The 20,273-nt window shown below is 35.3% G+C and overlaps 1 protein-coding gene across 1 annotated transcript in view; it reads left to right on the forward strand.

The window, feature by feature from the left end:
• The window catches only part of TBC1D32 (TBC1 domain family member 32), a 213,479-nt gene that overhangs the window by 20,897 nt on the left and 172,309 nt on the right, over positions 1-20,273 (forward strand). The window contains exons 4-6 of the mRNA XM_047759558.1: positions 4,510-4,687; positions 16,438-16,506; positions 18,767-18,892. Of these exons, the coding sequence (XP_047615514.1) occupies positions 4,510-4,687; positions 16,438-16,506; positions 18,767-18,892 (373 nt within the window). The remainder of the gene's footprint in view (positions 1-4,509; positions 4,688-16,437; positions 16,507-18,766; positions 18,893-20,273) is intronic.

Below are 20,273 nucleotides of genomic sequence, written 5' to 3' on the forward strand. Positions count from 1 at the left end.
ACATACATACATAATATGGTAAAGTTTATAAATTAGGCATAGTAAGAGAATATCCAAATTGCTGATATCACTACTCTTGTGATTTGGAGCCATCGTTAAGTAAAATAAGGGTGGCTTGGACACAAACACTGGGATGCCCTGGCAGTAGGTCTGATAAGCCAGATGGCTACTAATCACTAACCAGCCGGATACACTGAATAAAGGGATGATTCACATGCTGGGCAGGACTGAGCTGGATGGCTCAAGATTTCATCACTTACTGAGAACAGCACACAATTTAAAATTTATGAATTGTTTATTTCTGGAATTTTCCATGTAATATTTTCAGACCTTGGTTGACTGTGGGTAACTGAAACTGGAAAGTGAAACCGCAGATAAGGGGAGACTATTATAATTCCTAGTAGTCTGTTTCTGGCAGTATCATTAAAATTACTCTAAGAGGACTAAAACACTTTATTAGTCAGAAAATGAAAACATTTTAATGCTAAGAGCAAAGTTTTACATGGGATTATTAGGAAATTACTTTTTATTTCTGGGTAAGCCATTTAATTTTCTTGTGTTTTAGTTCATTCATGTGTAAAAATTAATACAATAATAATTACCTCACAAAGATTTTAAATGTCTTAATGAATATTTGTCTTCTGCTTTGTTAATCATGGATGAGAGATTTTAAGTTGTAAGAAGCATATATATATTTTTTTTTTGATGATTCTTTAGAAATTATTTAGGGTTAATGTGGCAACAGTACATCTATTAAAAACATTTTTGCTGTAATAATTACAGATTACTTCCCTAATTAAACATTTGATATTTGTTTTTGAAATAAGTTTTGTAAGTGGAAGAATTCATTTGTAGGATCTATCATATATACTCATATATATAAGTGAAAGTTCTCACAATGTGTATTTTCATTGATAATTGATTTTTTTTTAATTATCTCATAGAACTTTTGTTATTTTAACTTCTTCGAGTATGAAGGAATCTTCTCAATGGTGTCCATATTCTATCTTTGGCTTTTTCAAAACTGCAGTTGTCACTTTTGAGTCTAGTTTATTTAACTCTTGGTATTGAGGTTCTCTAGCTTTTTTTTATTATTTAATTTTTTTATTATTTAAAAATTATTCTGTCTTCCTTTGGTTAGTTTGCTGATTTTTTTTTTTTGGCAGAAAAATTCATGTTTGTTGTTTTCAAAAAATAATGTTTTCTGGAGGAAATATGTGTAATATGAAACTTAAAAGATCTTCTATGGGTTTTAATTACCCTTACTCTTATCCTGAAACTCATTGAAATGTACTTTTATATTCCTTTATTAAATACTATATTGTAAGTTTTAAGGAGACGGGAGTTTATGTTGTTCATACGGCTATTCTTAACTGGAATGAATCTGGAGAGTGTAGTTTAGCTCCATTCCTAGCTACGATCCAATTACTGTGGAAGTGGAGGTCTCTGCTGGGCAGCTGGTGATTGCTGCCAGGGCCTCATTGTACATCCCTGTTTCTTGCTGTTCAGAATGTGTAGAGGAGGAAACTGGTGCCTCCTCACTTTGATTCCTGTATGTACTTCACCAGTTAGTCTAATGAGTATCTTAGGATTCCTTCTTCCTCTATCCCTTTGCTTTCCACTTGCATTTTCCCTGGACTCTTTCTCTATAGCAGTTCTTTTCTGTATGTGTTTACCCTCTGTGTTGTTCCTAACCTCTTCCCATTTTAGTATTTTTAGGTTTTTCTCATAATTTCTGGGACTTTAAAATATGTACATTATAGCTATATGTATTATATTAAATTTATTTGTGGTTATATAATACATAAATTATATATTAAACAATATGGTTATATATTTTAAATTACATATAGAAATTATGTATATTTACTACTATATAATTTGTATAATACATACATTAAAATATATTTTAAAATGCCTACAAAAATAAACAAATGGCACCAAATTAAGCTGAAAAGCTTTTGAGTTCCTGTCGTGGCTCAGTGGAAATGAATCTGACTAATATCAATGAGGACACAGGTTTGATCCCTGCCCTTGCTTAGTGGGTTAAGGATCTGGCATTGTTGCTGGACTCCTAGCCTGGAAACCTCCATATTCTGTGGGTCCGGCCCTTAAAAAAAAAAAAAAAAAAGACCCAATTAAAAAATGATCAGAAGATCTAAACAGACATTTCTCCAAAGAAGACAACAGATGGCCAAAAGGTGCATGAAAAGATGTTCATCACTAATTATCAGAGAAACACAAATCAAAAGTACCATGAGGTATCACCTCACACCAGTCAAAATGGCCATCATCAAAAAGTCTACAAATAATAAATACTGGAGAGGGTGTGGAGAAAAGGGCCCTCCTACACTGTTGGTGGGAATGTAAGCTGGTATAATCACCATGGAAAACAGTTTCCACTATCCAGAGTAAACCATAAGTCAAAAATACATGCACCCCAGTGTTCACTGCAATATTTACAATAGCCAAGATGTGGAAGCAACCAAAATGTCCATCAACAGAGGATTGGATAAAGAAGATGTGGTACAAATGCATATGGGAATATTAGCCATAAAAAAGCATGAAATGATGTCATATGTAGCAACATAGGTGGACCTAGAAATTATCATATTAAGTGAAGTTAGTGAAAGATGACCATCATGTAATATCACTAATATGTGGAATTTAATAGAAAAAATACAGTAGAAGTTACAGAACAGAAACAGACTCAAAGATTTCAAAACAGATTTATGTTTACCAAAGGAGAAAGATGGTTGTGGCAGGGGGATAGATTATGGGGTTGGGATTGATATATACACGCTACCATATGTGGAATATGGACAGGTAATGGGAACCTACTGTATAGCACAGGGAAATTTACTCAGTTCCATGTGATAACTTATATGGGAAATGAATCTGAATGAAAAGGAATGGATCTATGTATAACTGATTTACTTTGCTGTATGCCTGAAATTAACACAATTTGTAAGTCAACTATACTCCAGTAAAATTAAAAAAAAAAAAAACCCCAAATTCATTTAAACTTTAAAATATCAGCCTAGTATTTCCACCCAAATCCCCCAGCAAGCTTGTATTACTTCTATGAGAGAGAGTGCCTTACCTACCCTTTCTTTGATTTATGTAGTAAAAATGACCCATTAACCAGAAATATACAGAAAGGGAAATTTCAATGCTTATTTTCTAATGTATTTGAATTATAGTGGTAAACAATAAACATATCTATCATGCTTTATATTTACAAAGAACTTTCAGGTAGTATTCTCATTTCTTGCCATAGCCATGTGAACTTGGTTAACTAGATTGTATTTTTTTTTTTTTTAATTTTTAGATGTCAGTGGCTTTATTCAGTGATTCATGAACTGGGCAGCATCTCATTTAAATAAATAGAAGAGTGCTCCTAGATTGTATTCTTTTTATTTCAGATATAGTTGGGGAAAATGGAGCTTATTTATGATGACAGAGCTGGTAGGTAAAGTAGTCAGTATTCGATTCCAGGTTTTCTGATTCCAAATTTAGTATTCACTGTGTTTCTTTAAATCTTTATGCCTTTTGTTTAACTGTAGAAATTTCAAATAGTCTATATTTCATGTTCCTTATTTGTAAAATAAAGGGTAGACTAGAGTATTTTTATGTTTCCATAAAGCCCAAAAATTCTGTTTGTACTCAGTCTAATATTAGTATGGATGCTTGAGAGTTTACATTTAATAAATTGAGAAATTTATTATGTTTTTTTTTTTAATATCTTTAAACCTGTAGCACTGAAAGGGATCTTAGAAGTTATCCAGTTCAAACTTCTAATTTCAGGAATCCTTTTCCTAACATCTCTTGCAGTGGGCTCTCTAGCCTCTGTTTGAAAGGACCCCCACTGATAGTTTAACTCTTATTTAGGGGTCAGTTGTGATGATGGATGCCTATAGATATAAATGATAGGGGAGAAGGGAAGGAAAGAAAATAGAGAAAGGGAGGATAGAGAGAGAGAACTTTATTTATTGTTTCATATTGTATGATCCATTTATTTAAAATTCTAAATACACAAAACAAATTTATGATCACAACAATGGTTGCCTTCTGGAAATTAGGGATATTTCCAGATTATGGACTACACAAGTATGATTATGGCTAACATCCTTTAATTATGCACTTGAGAGAGAGAACTAAAAAGGAGTAAAAGTAATGTATGAAATAGGCTGGGTTTTGGTAAGTTTAATATTAACAGTTGAGTTGGTTGCCAGTTGCTGGAATCCATGCCTTAAGGACATCTTGCCTTAGATTCTGTTAATTTTACCTTTGGTTCATATAACCAGGTGGAAGAACTTGGGAAATAGCACATCTTAGATTCCCTTTGTAATTTTTTTTCCTGTTACGTGAATTCTGTTGTGCCATTTAAGAAGAAGTGACTTTTCTCTTTAGATTGTGTTCTACAGAAAAAAAATTATGTGGTTTAATTTAGTTGAATGTTTTAATTTGTGCTAATAGTCTTTTACTAAGATTGCTTTGAATTTAAAGATACAAAGAAATGATGCATTCCCTGAAGAACATCATGATGATAGTGGTGGAATCTATGATTAACAAGTTTGAAGAAGATGAAATACGAAGTCAAGAGAGGCGCAGAAAAATCCAAAAGGAGAAAAGCAGTAGTTACTGCACAGACAATTGCTCTGATAGTGATTCGTCATTCAATCAGGTGTGTTGTTTAGTTTTGCATTTATGTCTTTAAATGGTGTTTAATAATTACTAGCTTCAGTACTTTATTAGCCAGACTTTTTCCTGCTTTCTAGTTTTAAAATTCAGAAGAAAAATAAACAGTAACATAATCTAATATTAAAGATTTAGTCCATGAAATAAAATCTTCTAGCATTATATGTTCAGTGAATTATTATATTATATCTGAGCATTTATTAATGAGGTAAGGAAATAAGCTAGTAGATTTTAGATTAAAAAATAAATGCACTTAAGCTTTATTTTAAATGATCTTATTCGCAGTTGATCCTTATTAATCAAATTTTAACTACATTATAGATGAGATATGGAGATGAAACATTTTCCTTATTTATCTTATGGACATGAAACATGCTGTGAATTGTTTGTTTTAAAATGTTAAACTTTTTTTCTTTTGATGTCAAAAGATTTGAGGTTTTACATTTTCTCTCTCTAGGTTGTTGGAGTCTTTGTTATTTGGCTATGGTAAAGAGAAAAACAAAAAGTATTAGTATTCAGCTCTAAATAGGGTTGATTGAGTAGCTGGCAGTTAAGGAGTGCTAATTTCAAATGCTAAGTTTCAAAAAATCATAGAGTTTCAAGACAAAATAAATAAATAAGTAAATAAATAAATAAAGGAGTTCCCATCATGGTGCATCGGAAATGAATCTGACTAGGAACCATGAGGTTGAGGGTTCGATCCTTGGCCTCACTCAGTGGGTTGAGGATCCGGCGTTGCCATGAGCTGTGGTGTTGGCTGCAGATGTGGCTTGGCTCTGGCGTAGGCCGGCTGCTACAGCTCCGATTAGACCCCGAACGTCCATATGCCGCAGGTGCGGCCCTAAAAAGAAAGACAAAAAATAAATAAACAAAAATCATCGAGTTTTGGGAGTTCTCGTCGTGGCTCAGTGGTTAACAAATCCGACTAGGAACGATGAGGTTTCGGGTTTGATCCCTGGCCTCGCTCAGTGGGCTAAGAATCCAGCGTTGCGGTGAGCTGTGGTGTAGGTCACAGACGAGGCTCGGATCCCGTGATGCTGTGGCATAGGTGGGCGACTAGACCCCTAGCCTGGGAACTTCCGTATGCCATGGGAGTGGCCCTAGAAAGGGCAAAAAAGAAAAAAAAATCATAGTTTTAAAGAAATTCTAAGGTTTGATAGAAATGGGATCCTATTTTCAGAAGATATTTTCGTTTTTAATTTTTTTTGATTCTTGAGAAGGATCATGGTTTAAGTTTATATGGCTTCTTTTGGGATATCCACAGGGGATATCTCCATTTTCAAGTGCCTGCCTTATGAATATGACCTTGTGTCAGAAGGGACTAATTGAGTTGAAAGTGAACTATGCCTACCACCATGGATCTCTGGACCTTTGAAAAAAGGCACATGAATGCTAGAACTATCCTGAAAGCTCTTTCAATGTGGCCGAGTTCTCAGAGATGTTAGGGTGTGCTTTTGTTTGGTGAAAAAAGACTCTTGCATGTAACTGACCAAAGAGAGGCTGAATGAGTATGTTCAGAATTGAGTCTCTGAAAATATATCAGTCATTCATTCCATTAAATATTGATGTTATTAATAATGACTTCAATATTGATGTTACTTGCATTGGGCTTAAAAAAATGAATTGTTCTATGAATAACATTTGGTAAACAATTTTCATGCTGCTTTTTGATATTAGTAAAACACTTGTGTTTTGTGAATAGAATAGACTTTAATTGTAATTTTAAACATTGCATCCCGATTGTATATGGATTTCTGATGCATTACATTGGAGGTACATTGTGTAAGTTTGAAGATATTAAAGAATAAAGTTGAGAGATTGATTTTTACTATAGTTGTGAGCAGAGCATTCACTGAAAGGATTTCTTCCTGTGACTAAACCTGGAAAAAAATCTTTGCCAAGTAATACTGGAAAGATAGAAATAATAATATTAATTCTCTTTTATTGAGATTTTTTGCCATATACTGGTCCCTCTGCTTGGTTTTATATTCTCTATGGGTGTTATTAGCCTACTTTACAGAAAAAACGTGAGGCTTGTAATAATAGGTAATCTATTTGCCTAAACTTCTGTTACTATTTATGGCTAAATCTTGAATTTAAGCCTGGTCTGTCTCTAGTCTCTTCTTGTTTCATGCTACACTACTTGGAGACTTGTTTTGGCGTCAGATCTTGATTCTGCCACTTACTAGCTATGTAACTTTAGACAAATGTGCTAATATCCCCGTTTTTCATTTTATTTTATTTTATTTTTGCTTTTTAGAGCTGTACCCCTGGCATATGGAGTTCCCAGTCTAGGGGTCTGATTGGAGCTACAGCTGCTGGCCTACACTACAGCCACAGCAACACAGGATCTGAGCCACATTTGCGACCTACACCACAGCTCATGGCAATGTCAGATCCTTAACTCACTGATCGAGGCCAGGGATGGAACCCAAATCCTCATGGATCCTAGTTGGGTTCATTAACTGCTGAGCCATGAAGGGAACTCCCAGTGTTTTTCACTTTTAAATGGGAATGATATACCAGTTGCTTCATTGTGCTGTTTCCATTAACTGAGTTAATGTGTATCAAGTCCTTAGAATAGTAACAGCTGCTCTGTACATGTTACCTTTCATTATTGTTGCTATCTCTGAAAGAATATGCTGAAATGGAGGCCAAAGATGTGCTCAAATAGAAAATTTTGCAGCTATGGTTCTATCTGATTTCAAATGGAGCTTCTCTGGGTCATTTTCGACTGTTAGAAGATTATATCTAATATGCATTAAGCTCTCAAAATTAATATCCTTTCCACTTACACGTTTATGTCTTCCTCTTCCCTGACAGTATTCAGTTGTAGTATAGCACAAGCATTATGCTTTTTGTAGTTGCAGACCATTTTATTATGTTCCAAGGGAACCCCAAGATGTACACTTTGTGTGGAGAGTTTAGAATCACAATCACCTGCTGGTCTTGTGTGCATTAACCTAGTTAAGGCATTACTATTCCTTTGCTTTCATGACAACCTTCCTTTGAAGGCCATCTTTGGGTACCTATGGTAGGCAGAATAACAGCCCTTTCAAAGATAGCCATGTCTTAATCCCCAGAACCTGTGAGCCTGTTAGCCTCCATGCCCCATGGGACTTTGTTAATGTGATTAAATTAAGGATCTTCAGTTGGGGAGATTATTCTGGAATACTCAGGTGAGCGAAATGTAATCACAAGCATTCGTATAAGAGGGACTTAGGTGGGTCAGAGGCAAGGAAGGTGTTTTGCAGGCTGAGGTAGAGGTCTGAGTAATGTGGTTGTTGGCTTTGAAGGTGGGAGCCTACTCTTGAGCTAAGGAATGTGCGCAGTTCCTAGAAACTGGAAAAGGCAAGGAAATGGACTCTCCCCGGGAGCCAGAAGAAACAGAGCTCTTCCCATGTATTTTAGACTTCTGATGTATAGAACTGTAAGATAAATTTGTGTCAAGTCACTAAGCTTATGCTAACTTGTTACAGCAGCAATGAAGAAACTATTATAGTGCCACTGTTCTTGTTCAACTGAAGGCAAGGTTTGTCTTTTTTGTTTGTTTGTTTTATATGTCCTGGAAAAGAAGCTACTGTTCGTTCGACTTTGTGTTTGAATTGCCTCTTGGGGACAACTTGAACTCCATCTTGCTACTAGGCTTTGAATTCTTCCAGTAAGAGTTTTCTTGAGTAGCTTTTATTACTACTTTTTTTTAATATATCATGTTCCATACTTCAGAGAATAGGCATTAAAAAATTTATGCCATAGTTTTATTTACAAACATCTAGCTTGTTGAGTTCAAGAGTTTGATCCTTTTTTCAAAGAGATTGCTCCTCTTAAAATGTTTCTCTTCATATCTGTCTCATGGATTTGTCAGGTTCGTCTGCTCTGCCCTATGTCTCCCTCAGTCTTTGCCTACACACAACAAGGATTTGGAGGTGCAGGCCAAGAAGTGCAGGAGAAGCACTGGGTTAGAGTCAGAGGGCTTCATTGTGCAAGGATGGCGGCTAGTGGTCTGGCGGGAGGTGTTTGTTCCGGCTGGGAGGTGCTGCAGCAGAGCTGGGATGGAGGCAGGCAGTCTTTCCAGGCAGGAGCCATCTGCTCAGGGTGGGAGCAGTTCTAAGGGAATATCCCCTCCATCCGACACCTCAGTGTAACAGCTCTGACCTGGGCTCGGAGGTCACAATCAAGAGTCAGGTAGCAGTGTGCAGCAAGTTTTATTTAAGCCCCCAGAGAGAGTGGGCCGTCCTGGGTAGGGACTGGCCCTGGCTGCAACTGGGTCTCTCCTTATATTCCTATATCATGGACCTGTTTTGGGGATGCCTATTTTTTTTTTTTTTTTGCCCCATGCCTGCTAATTTCCCAGTCCAGTCCCCCTGCACCATGCATAAGGGGGTGCGTTTGGATCCTCTGGTTGGTTTTGCACGAGGATGTCTTATTTGCATGGGAAAAAGTTTATAGGGAGATGCTCCAAAGAGCATTCCTCTGGTATCTGCATGTGTCTTCAATGTTTGATCGCAGACCTCCTGTTTTTTGGTACCATAAATGGCCTGTTTTAAATCACCCGGGTAAGAGTTCTTATCCTATCCTACCTAATTATTTTTTAAGCAGTTGGTGTCTTACTATAAAGAAAGGTGCAGCAAATTCAAATGCAAAGTACAAAGTTATAACTAGTGACCACCACTTGTTTTCCACTGAAAATGGGAAGTTCTTCCCTGGACTCTCCTCTCACAGTGGCTCCTACAGATCACAGAGATTGTGAGCCTCCAGATACTCTGTCCTGACACAGCGCTGTTGGAAGCTCTGTGAAAGGTACCGAGACTGGAGGCGGAGGAAATGGTGGTAGGATGCCAGGCTCTCCTTCCCCCGTGTGCCAGGATTGAAAGGTTGATAGCTTTTTTCTTTCATGGGGTGGATGGCCCTTCGCGTGTCTGAGTGTGTGCTATGCTTTCAACCACTCTGATTTACATTTTGCCCTCACTTCTCAGATCTTAATCAGAATATCTTGAATTCCACCTCATTTCTGGCCTCTCTTAGACGCTTCAGTTGTATTTTATAGTGTTCTTTTTGGTAAGAAATTCTGCTTTTGAGGATGTCATACCACTGCTGAGGAATTACAAGATTCCCATCTCTTGTTCAGCAGTATCAGCCAGAACAGTAGGATAGCCGTAGCCCAAAGTACTCTTCAAAAGTTCCTTCATCTCTAGCTACTCTAAATTGATGAGACTTTTGATTATTACTGTTTGTTTTACAAACAGAAAAAGAGGGACCTAAAATCCTAAAAATGTAGAAGGGAAAGGAAGCTGGAAGTAGGAAAAAAAAAAGAACACTTAGTATTGACAGTGCAGCTGCCTAGAGTTAACCCTGAAGCAAGTAGATTGTTTGGGAGAAGAATTGAATAGGTTCAGGTGTGAGCTTTTTTGCTTGCTTGTTTAATAGTATTGTCTTGAGACAATTTGACACCAGAAAAACCAATTTATTTGATTAACAATGCTAATATCTTTATGAATTCTAGTTTTTTTATACTTTTTAAGCTTTAATTTTGTTATTTGTCAATTGTAGCACTTTTAAAGAAAACTGCTAACTTTTCTTGTTAAAACATAATTTAAATATCTAGGCAATTAAGAACTTTATCATTTTAAAATGTTTTTAAAACCTTGTTTTTGTTTTGAATTATTAACTTTGTTCTGTATTTAAGGCTTATTAATGAAGGCTGGTCACATAATTCTAAGAGGTTTTAGATACACTACAATTTTAAAAAAGCTATTCTACATGGAGCAGATTCATTCTGAATCTTGGAACTATGTCAAGGTCTGACTCTGCCACTGATGAGCTGTGGGATTTGGCTTCGTAACCTATCTCAGTGCCTCAGTTTTCTTAGCTGTCATGGAGGAGATATAAGGACTTGCCTTTATAAGGTTGCTTTGCAGGTTTAATATAAAGCATTTTGAACCTGTCATATACTAAGCTCTTATGTAAGTGTTTGCTGTTATTGCCATCATCACTGGGTGGCGGGTCTTTCTTTTGTAAGAATAGGAAAAAAATCATTGTGCAGTTAGACATATTAAAGCCTATAATATCGTTAGGTTCAATATATATTTTATTTCCCTTAACCATTTGTTTGAACAGCAGTAATGTTGTTGTATTTCAGTGATTTGACTAGTTGTTTTTCAATGGCTTACACAGTTTATAAACCAAAACATTTAAGAGAGATTTCTAGGGTAATTAATTTTGAGGGTGGTATGATTTTTGAACTTAAAGTGTAGTTATTGATGAATGTGAATATGCTTCAATATATGTTGTAATGAACTGAGTATATCTCTGTAAAACAATGAAAGTTATAGAAATCATCTTATGTTCATAGTCTCAGTTATATATTGCATCTGATAGAAATCTATACAGGTCTTATTTTAGCATCTAAAGTCCTTTAATTAGGATCCATATGCTCATACAGTAGGACCAAATCCATCTTATATTATTAGCCTGTTCTACTTCTTGGCTGTTTTCCCCCTTAAGAGTTTGTTCAGAAAATATTTATTTGATTTATACCTTCATACATGTAAATATGTTTTTAAAGCTTTTCCTTTGGGATTCCTTACCTATATTGTTCTATTTTGAAGAACAGATCTATTTTGTGTTGCTTAGCAAATCAAGTTGGCAGACACTGCTCCCCTCAGGAAATTTTTTTTTTTAAGGGCTGTAACCATGGCATATGGAAGTTCCAAGGTGAGGGGTTGAATTGGAGCTGCAGCTGCCGGCCTGTGTCACTGCCACAGCAACACGAGATCCTAGCTGTGTCTGTGACCTACACCACAGCTTGTGGCAATGTTGTATCCTTAACCCACTGAGGAGAGCCAGGGATCAAACCCATGTCCTCATGGATACCAGTTGGGTTGTTACCACTGAGCCACAATGGGAACTCCCACTTAGGAATTTTTAATTAAGAGTTTTCAGCTGTTCTAAATATTTCCCACAAACCGGTATTCAGTGGAACACATTATCTGTATGCCCTCGTTAAGTATATTATTATAGTTACTATGGAAATGTTCCTATCCACTTCCACACAATAACACAAAGAGATACTAAAAAACAGGTAACTTTTAAGGTAGGTATTACGCTCATCCTGATTTCTAGTGTAATAAGTTATTGCATTGGCTATAATTTGTACTGTGTTTAAGAAGGCAAAGGAATTTTAGAGTGCAGTAAGTAAATTAATGAGGCTTTTCCACTCAGATAACCACTGCGACAATGCTGGATCCTTAACCCATTGTGCTACAAGAGAACTCCAAAGACTTCAACTCTTTGGATATATATTCATCCAACAGATACGTATTGAATGTACAGTATTTTGTGCCAGGCACTACAAAATTGCAAATCAGATATGCATTATTTTTTCAAGAAACTTAGTTAAGATAATAGGCTATGTCCATAAATAACCAAGTTACAAGGTAGTAGTTCCCAAGTGTGTCATGGGAATCCCAAAGAAGAAGTGTTCTTATAACTAAGAATATCAAAGAGCTATAGAAGAAAGTATTTAAAACAAGGCAAAGAAAAAAAATTCTGAATCAATAAAGACTATGGCATGTCTGGGAACCTGTAGGTAGTTATGTGAAGATTTAGGACAGAGTTTGTAGGAAATAAACTGGAAGGGTAGATTAAAGGCAGATTATAGAGTAAGGTTAAGGATTATACCTTAATCATTACTGTTTGCAGCTATAAAATCATAGTGCCTGATTGCATAGTAGGTGTCTGACACATAGTAGATGCCAAGCAAATATTTGAGGGGTAAATGAATGCATTCAAAAGCTAAATTGAATTGTGCTTTATAATTTAAGAGAAATCACTTTAGGTTTTTTAACAGAAAAGTGTGTGTCAGTGTGTGACAGTAAATCTGGGTGCAGAAGGGCATAGGAGTGGGAGAAAGTGGATGTAAGGAGATAAGTTAGAAAGCTGTCATGGTAGTTAAGTAACTAGGAATGAGGGCCCGAAGTGAGGAGGTTTTGGAGGAATAAATAGAGACTTATATGAAGTTATTGCAGAGGTAGAATCATTCAATTTGACTTTTGAAGTGTTTTGGAAGGAGCAGTGCAAAATAGAGGTAGAAGTCAAAGGTCCGGCTAAGGTTTTTTAAGTAGAGGTAGCTGGAAGACTATGATGTTATGAACCAAGCCTGGAATCGAGGAGGAATTAGATGTGGAGAATAATGTGGTAGAGTCTCTTCTTTTTTAAAAAATATACGTACTGAATTTGAGACACCAGTAAGGTATCCCACTGATGTAACAGGTGGTTGAACACGCAGGATGCACTTGGTAGAGAGATTGGGGATAACAGTGTGAGTCATCTGTGCAGAGATGTTGCTGGTTAAGCCATCTAAGTAAGCAAGGCTTTGGGTAATGCATTTCAGAGGTCAAGTAGAAATGGAAGAGTGATTTAGAAAAGGTACCAAACCATATTGGAGAGGAGATTAAAGAGGGATGAATTTCAAGACAAGAATGATAGTTAATTAGCCATAATGAAAGCTAGAGGGAAGTCAAAGAAGTTGAGGACTAAGATTTGGAATTGACGGTTAACTCTTTATTATGGAGAAATATCATTGGTAAGAGGAGGGAAGTTGCGGGATCACCGTGTTGATTAGCCTTGATCATTTTTGTGAAATAAAAAGCAACAATAGTTTCAGAGTAAGGGTTGCTTGCCTGGGCTATTGATTAAAAGGTGATTAGAAAATGAAGTTTTTGTCATGGGCAACATTTAAGCAAATTAATTCTAAGATCTAAGTATTACCTTTTCTGACTACTACTTGACATGATACTGGTTGTTTCACCAAACATGAGCTCCCTGTAGTTGGGAGTGTTCAAACAAAGCCTGACTCTTGATTTATCAGGACTGTTGTAGAACGTGACTCCTGTATTAGAAAAGAAGCTGAATGGAAATCAGTGAATTATACTATAGATTGATCTTGAAGAGGCTATTAGGTAGAGTCAGGTTTATATTTTCTCATAGAAAATTTCTTGACTGAAGTAAATTTGAGACTACTTAAATTTTTTTAATTTTGAGAGTGATAAAGCAAAAGATTTTACATTTTTTCCCATTTATTTCTTACCACGATGCTTGGAAGTGAATGTGAAAACAGGGTAGGATTAAAGATTCTAGGGTCACGTGGCTAGTGTTTTAAAATATGGCTCAGTCTTCTGCCTGGTTAAAGTTGATGTTCTTGAAATTATCTTTATTTTTTAATGAATTGGATGACAGGAAAGGACATTTTAGACATAGATAATAATCTGGAAACAGTCATGATGGTTGGAAGTAGGAGGACCAGAAGAAATCAACTTTATAAGAAGCAAAAGGGCCAGGCTAGAGAGCTTTTCTAACTAGCAGTAGACTAGAATGAGTGTATATAAATATATATTTATGTGTGTAATATATGTGTATGTAGAAGTATGTATGCCTTCCTTTATGTGTATGTTTATATATACTATGTATGGTGCCCTGTGTTATCTATGTATACTTTTTCCATTAGGTGAGACAGGCTGCATTCATATGTACTTAACGTTTTATTAGTAGTCACCACTCTACATTTTAGTATTTTAATTATTGTATAACAAGAACTCAAAGCTCTTATTTAAAATATAGTACTTCTAATTTTATTTATTTTTTGTCTTTGTGCCTTTTCTTGGGCCGCTCCGCGGCATGTGGAGGTTCCCAGGCTAGAGGTCGAACCGGAGCTGTAGCTGCCAGCCTATACCAGAGCCACAGAAATGAGGGATCCCAGCCGCGTCTGCGACCTACACCACAGCTCACAGCAACGCCGGATCCTTAACCCACTGAGCAAGGCCAGGGATCGAACCCGCAACCTCATGGTTCCTAGTCGGATTCGTTAACCACTGAGCCACGATGGGAACTCCTACTTCTAATTTTAAAATGTGGCATGGTACAGACTTTTCAGCAGTTGAATGATATTTTTATAAAGGAGTAAACTTCAGGGCATTTTTAAGGAAAACTTATATTGGACGATCTGAAATATCAAGCTGTTTTGGGTTTGTTGTTGAGTTATATACCCTGTATTGTTTGAGACACTGTAACATAGTGGGAAAATTCCTGGGTCAGGGATCAAATCCACGTCACAGCTATAACCAGAGCCATAGTAGTGACAAGTTTGGATCATTAACCTTCTGAGCCAAGGAGAACTCATGGAGTCATTCTTACATTTAAGAAAAATATATAGAGTGCTTACTTTATAACCAGCACTATTTCAGGTACTGGGGCTATTATAGTAAAAAGATGAAAGCCTCAGTGATAAGAGGACACCCTAGAGGGAGAGCATTGTCGGACAGGAGGAATGCCAATGATAAAGCTTCTTAGGCTAGAGCTGAGCATGGCATTTTCCAGGGATGGGGGAAAGGGCCAGCATGACTGAAGCCTGAATAGCAGAGGGAAGAGTGGTATCAAAGAAAGTTAGATAAGCAGGGATGAGATCATTAAGTTATATTTTTGTATTTTGTTTAAAATGGGAAGTTTTGTGGGGTTGAAGTAAAGGGAGATAAAGAGATTTTACTTGTAATTTTGAGAATCTTCCTCTATTCCTAGAGGATGGATGATGGGGTAGAGTAGGATGAGATGAAGCAGGGAGACAAGTTGGGATGAATTTAGGTAGTCTAGAGTTGATGATGGTATCCCAGCTGAAGGTTTTATCAGGGAAGTGGTAAGGGGTAGTTGGAGTTATATGTGAATCTTGGGGGTTGTCATGATACTGGATGTAGGAAATGAGAGAAAATGAGTCAAGATTAATTCCTAATTTAACCAAAGACAATCTGGATGGATGGTAGTACCATTTACCAAGATGGAAGTTTTGAAGAAGGAACAGGTTTTGAATTTAAAAAGTCGATTCTATTGTGAATATGGTAAGTTGGATTTGCTTATTAGATATTCAGGGGAAATATTGAGAAGATAATGTTCTTTGGAGATGAAGTGACCGATAAATTTGGGTCTTTATGAAGTATTTAAGAACTAGATGAGAAAACCTGGGGAGAATATAGGCAGTGAAGGTGTCTCCAGTGAGGATGGGAATCTAAGTTCTGATAGCTGGGTGACTCAGTTTCTATATTTCTCATATTTCAGAGTCATTGTGAATTAGTATGAGACGTTACATAATGCAACTTGGTTATTTTTAGGTGATTATTTTAGGTATTACTCATATTTAAATTGCTTTGGCAAGAAAAAGCTCCTTTCCTTTCCCTAAACAGATTATTATGGTCTACTATAAATTATTTTCTAGATGAAAGTTTTAACTTCAGGAATTCTTCCCCTAAGAGGAGGCATGGAGAAAGGTTAAGGAAAATACAGGAAAGAAAAGGAGCAAAAAAGTTCAAGCAGCGTCATAGCTCTGTCTAGGGTACCATTGGTGCCTTCTTATTTGTTTATATTGTTTTATCTTTGTTTAATACATCTCACATTCCTGGGTACAAAATACTTTTAACTTTATGTCTTTTGAGGCCTGTATGTTGCAGTTGCTCAGCAAATAATAACCTTCATATACATGAAGCCACCCTGTCCTACTGAGACATTCAGTTCTCATTTAAATGTCTCAGAATTCAAAAATTGTAAGTTTGCTGCCAAATCAAAAGAGATCATCCCCTTCTCTTGTTTAGAATGCATTTTGTGCTTGGAATTTGTATTTAAAAAATTGTTTGTAGCAATACTTCTAAAAATCTACAAAGTGAATGACCGAATGGTCTGTCAATTGTGTTACAGAGTTACAAATTTTGTCAAGGAAAACTACAGTTGATTTTAGACCAGCTAGATCCTGGGCAACCTAAAGAGGTAAGTTTAAAGGATAGCTGTCAAGCTCAATCAAATATATCTATATCTGTATATCTTTTTGTGAAACTAATTTCAGACAATGGAAATTATTTGTTGGAATGTTTAAGAATTAGGCATGAAAATGTTGAGAAATTTTGTTAAATGTATTTTCAGATCAAAGAATTTTAAATTTCTATTTGATCATATAAAAATATTTATAAATCTTGAACCACTTCTAGGTGTTTACTAGCTTTTATGTCATGGAAAATTGGAGTCTCAGGGTTGCTAATTTTCTGCTAGAGGGAGGAAATTCAGTCAGTTTTAAAACTAGTTTGCATTCTTAAAGGAAATTGAGAAACATGACTGTGATTTTAGGTTTTGCACTTAGTTGTAATCTGCTATATATATTACACACACATAGTAGATGTAGTAGCTGGATTATTTATCTTGAAGGTAGTCCTTTAATATTGCAATTCTAGACTGATACTTCTCATAGACCTTCCAGTCTTGAAATATTCAGAGAAGGTCTCTGAGAACTGTCACGGTTTGTAAGAGGAAATTTTTATCTCTAGGTTCAATTTTCAAGGGATAAAGTTAGAAGCAGTTCTCCTCAGACTCTTCCTTCACTGTTTCATTACATGTGATATTTTAGCAATTTCTTTGAAGAAAAACAGATTTTCATTTAATGCTCTCATTTCTGGAAAATGTAAAGAATTTTGACATGTGATTTTAAAGAAGAAATTTTACTGAATTGTGCCTGTTTATTTGTAAAAGATTATATAAATTATTGTTGATGAAGTTTTATTTGAAAGTCTGTCTTAGCTAATTTGAAATAGAAAATGATAGGATTTTTGGAGTATTTCAGACTTGCTGTATCTTGCCATTTGGCCTTGTTTTTGAAATAATTGTTTCTTCAACTTTTCATTTTAAACTAAATGAATAGCTAAGATTTACTCCTATTGATTTTTTTTTTCTATAAAATCAGACTAGTTTTTTTCCTCTCAGCTTTTCATATTCAGATTTATTTCCTAGGTTTTTAGTAAATGTTTCAGCAGATTGGTAGTGGGACCTGGTGTTATATAACAGTATTATCGTCTTTAGTTTAAATGGATTATTTGGAAATCTATACTTGTTCAGAAACCTTTATTCTACTTTTGTAAGTATTAAGTTGTTAATAGAATTTGGTCTTTTTTTTTTTTATTGTCTTTTTGCCTTTTCTAGGACGGCGTACGGAGATTCCCAGGATAGAATTGGTCTTAAAAAATTAACTGAGAGAAAATTACTTATATTTTTAAACTTTCTCTACAGACCTCTTACTCTCTATCACAAAATTGCATTTAGAAGCTCTTTTTTATGAATATATAGACAATCTTAAGCAGTTTTGTGTTCTGTTTCACCCAAAACTTGACACTCTTGATTTGGAGGGCCTGGTTTCCCAAGGTTTTAGCTCTTATCTTCGACGCCTCATCTTTTTTTTTCCACTAGGCTTCAGTTATTTCAGCTGGGAAACAACCAGGTTTTGAGGAACTGGTTGGAATCAGTGTGTTATCAGTAGCTGGAGAGTGAGTCGGGGAGAAGCTTTGCTCCACTTATGACTGAAGTAGAGCTATTTACCACTTCTGTCTCTTGGGTAATACTCTTTGGAGAGAACTGTGATTGGATTTTGAGAAATGATTTAAGAAATAAGATATTTGTGAAAATCCAGAAATTCAGTTTTGCATCACCGTGCTAAATAACTTTTTTTTTTCCTTACCTCAGTGGTTAGAAGGTTAAGAAATGTAGTGTAGCAGCAAAAACAAGTTCAAATTAATTGTTTTGTGAGAATTGTTCACGTATCCTGAAATGGGAATGCTTCACCAGGGGCATATCTGGTCAGTGTTTTAAAATTCAAGTCCTCAAACTGTGGGACTGCTTCAGGGGGGCCTGTTCAAGTAAGGAAGGTCTGTGGGAAGAGGGCCTAGGATACCTTGCTCGGATGGTGGAGATTTTTTCCACCATCCCTTCTCCCTTCCTTTTCCTCTTCCTCTTTGATGTGTGACCTAGAACTTCCTAATATACTTAGTGTTTTGATTTTTGCTTTACATAAAACAACCTGTTTTTTTCTTTGCATAACAGTTTAAAATAGGAGTTCTCAAGAATTGTTTTATAAAAGAGCATCTGATTCCCGATCAGCTCTTTAAAGCAATCATCCAGACTCTGTCTTTCAATGTTTGTTAAATATTTGGGCAATTGCTATTATTCTGGCACTGGGTATTAATAAAAATTCTTTTAAAAATTATAGGTGAGATATGAAGCCTTGCAAACATTGTGTTCAGCTCCGCCATCTGATGTACTAAACTGTGAAAATTGGACCACTCTCTGTGAGAAACTGACGGTGTTTCTTTCAGACCCGGATCCTGTTTTTAGTGTAAGGAAATGCTTTTAGAAATACTAAAAATTCTTGTTTTTCTACCATTCTAGAAGCAAATGGAATATAATTTTCTTTAATAGTAGGTCAAATATTCATGGAATTTCAGCTTCAACTTTTGAAATGTCCAGGTTTTCTTTAAAGGAATTAATTTACTGTTTTTCATAATTAGGTTCAAAGTTTGGTCAGTATCACACAAAATGGAAGTAGACTGTTACCTTATGTATTTTGTTTTATCTTATAAAGGGATATACATGTATCTGCTACTGTTTTCGCATTAAGAAAAATATTTAAAAAGTGTATTTTTCAAAGAATTCATGAATATATATACCTAAAATGATTAGAATTTAAAGGGTTAACAGGTATCTTCCTTATGTATTTATGTGTTAGATTGCTTAACTACTTAAAGAGAGAAGTTAGAAAAGTGTAAAGCCAAAGTTTAGAAGATGGAGATGGATTATAAAGTGAATATGAAAAATTCAAAAATGTAAAATTAAGTCAGTAAAAATATTTTATATAAAGAATGATTCACATATAATTTCAGAAGAGATTTCTTATATGATGAAAAGTGAGATAATATTTAAAAAGTGCAGCAGTTATATAGGATTAAGAAAAATCCTGACTGTATCCTAGCATTACATTTAACTATACAGATTTGGTTTATTTAGTATCTTTTTCTTCATAAATGACAGTGTTGGAGTAAAAATAAATTGGCTTTAAAATTGATATTTTTTAATACAGAATTTAAGGCACTAGTACAAGAGATAAATTTTCCAACTGTTCAACAAATATGTATTGAATACCCGCAGTGTACATCATTCTAGTTCAGATGCTGGGAACACAATGAGCAAGACAGAAGTCTGCCTTCATAGAACTCATATTCTGGAAGAGGAGACAGACAGTAAAGTTAATGAAAAAACCTCAATACCTTTTTAAAATTATTCTTCCAGCAAAAAAAGACAAAAAATAAAAAAAAAATAAAAAAAGCAAAAAAAGACAAAAAAATAAATAAAAAAATTTATTCTTCCATCAATGAATATATTATTATACTGGTAAACAGGTGGTTTGAAAACAAATGATTTGTTGTTTTTATAAGGGGAAAAAGGTGTCTAATTACTCAATACCTGGATGCAGTGCAACGATACTAACACCAGAGGGTGATGCAAACTTCTGTGAAAACTCTCAAAGATTCAATAACTTCAAAGGGGAAAGGTATTTCAGGGTTACTTCTTAACAATTTAAAGGCATTCTAACAGGAAATAAAATTGTAAATTTCGCTTTTACAGAATTATGGTCTAATAGGTTTCCTTTAAAAATCAAAAGCTTTGTAAACATAGTAAAGATAGTTCTGGGTCAATGTAAATGCCTTTATTTGGCTATT

This window comes from Phacochoerus africanus, chromosome 2 (genome assembly GCF_016906955.1).
Source record: "Phacochoerus africanus isolate WHEZ1 chromosome 2, ROS_Pafr_v1, whole genome shotgun sequence".
Lineage (NCBI taxonomy): Eukaryota > Metazoa > Chordata > Mammalia > Artiodactyla > Suidae > Phacochoerus > Phacochoerus africanus.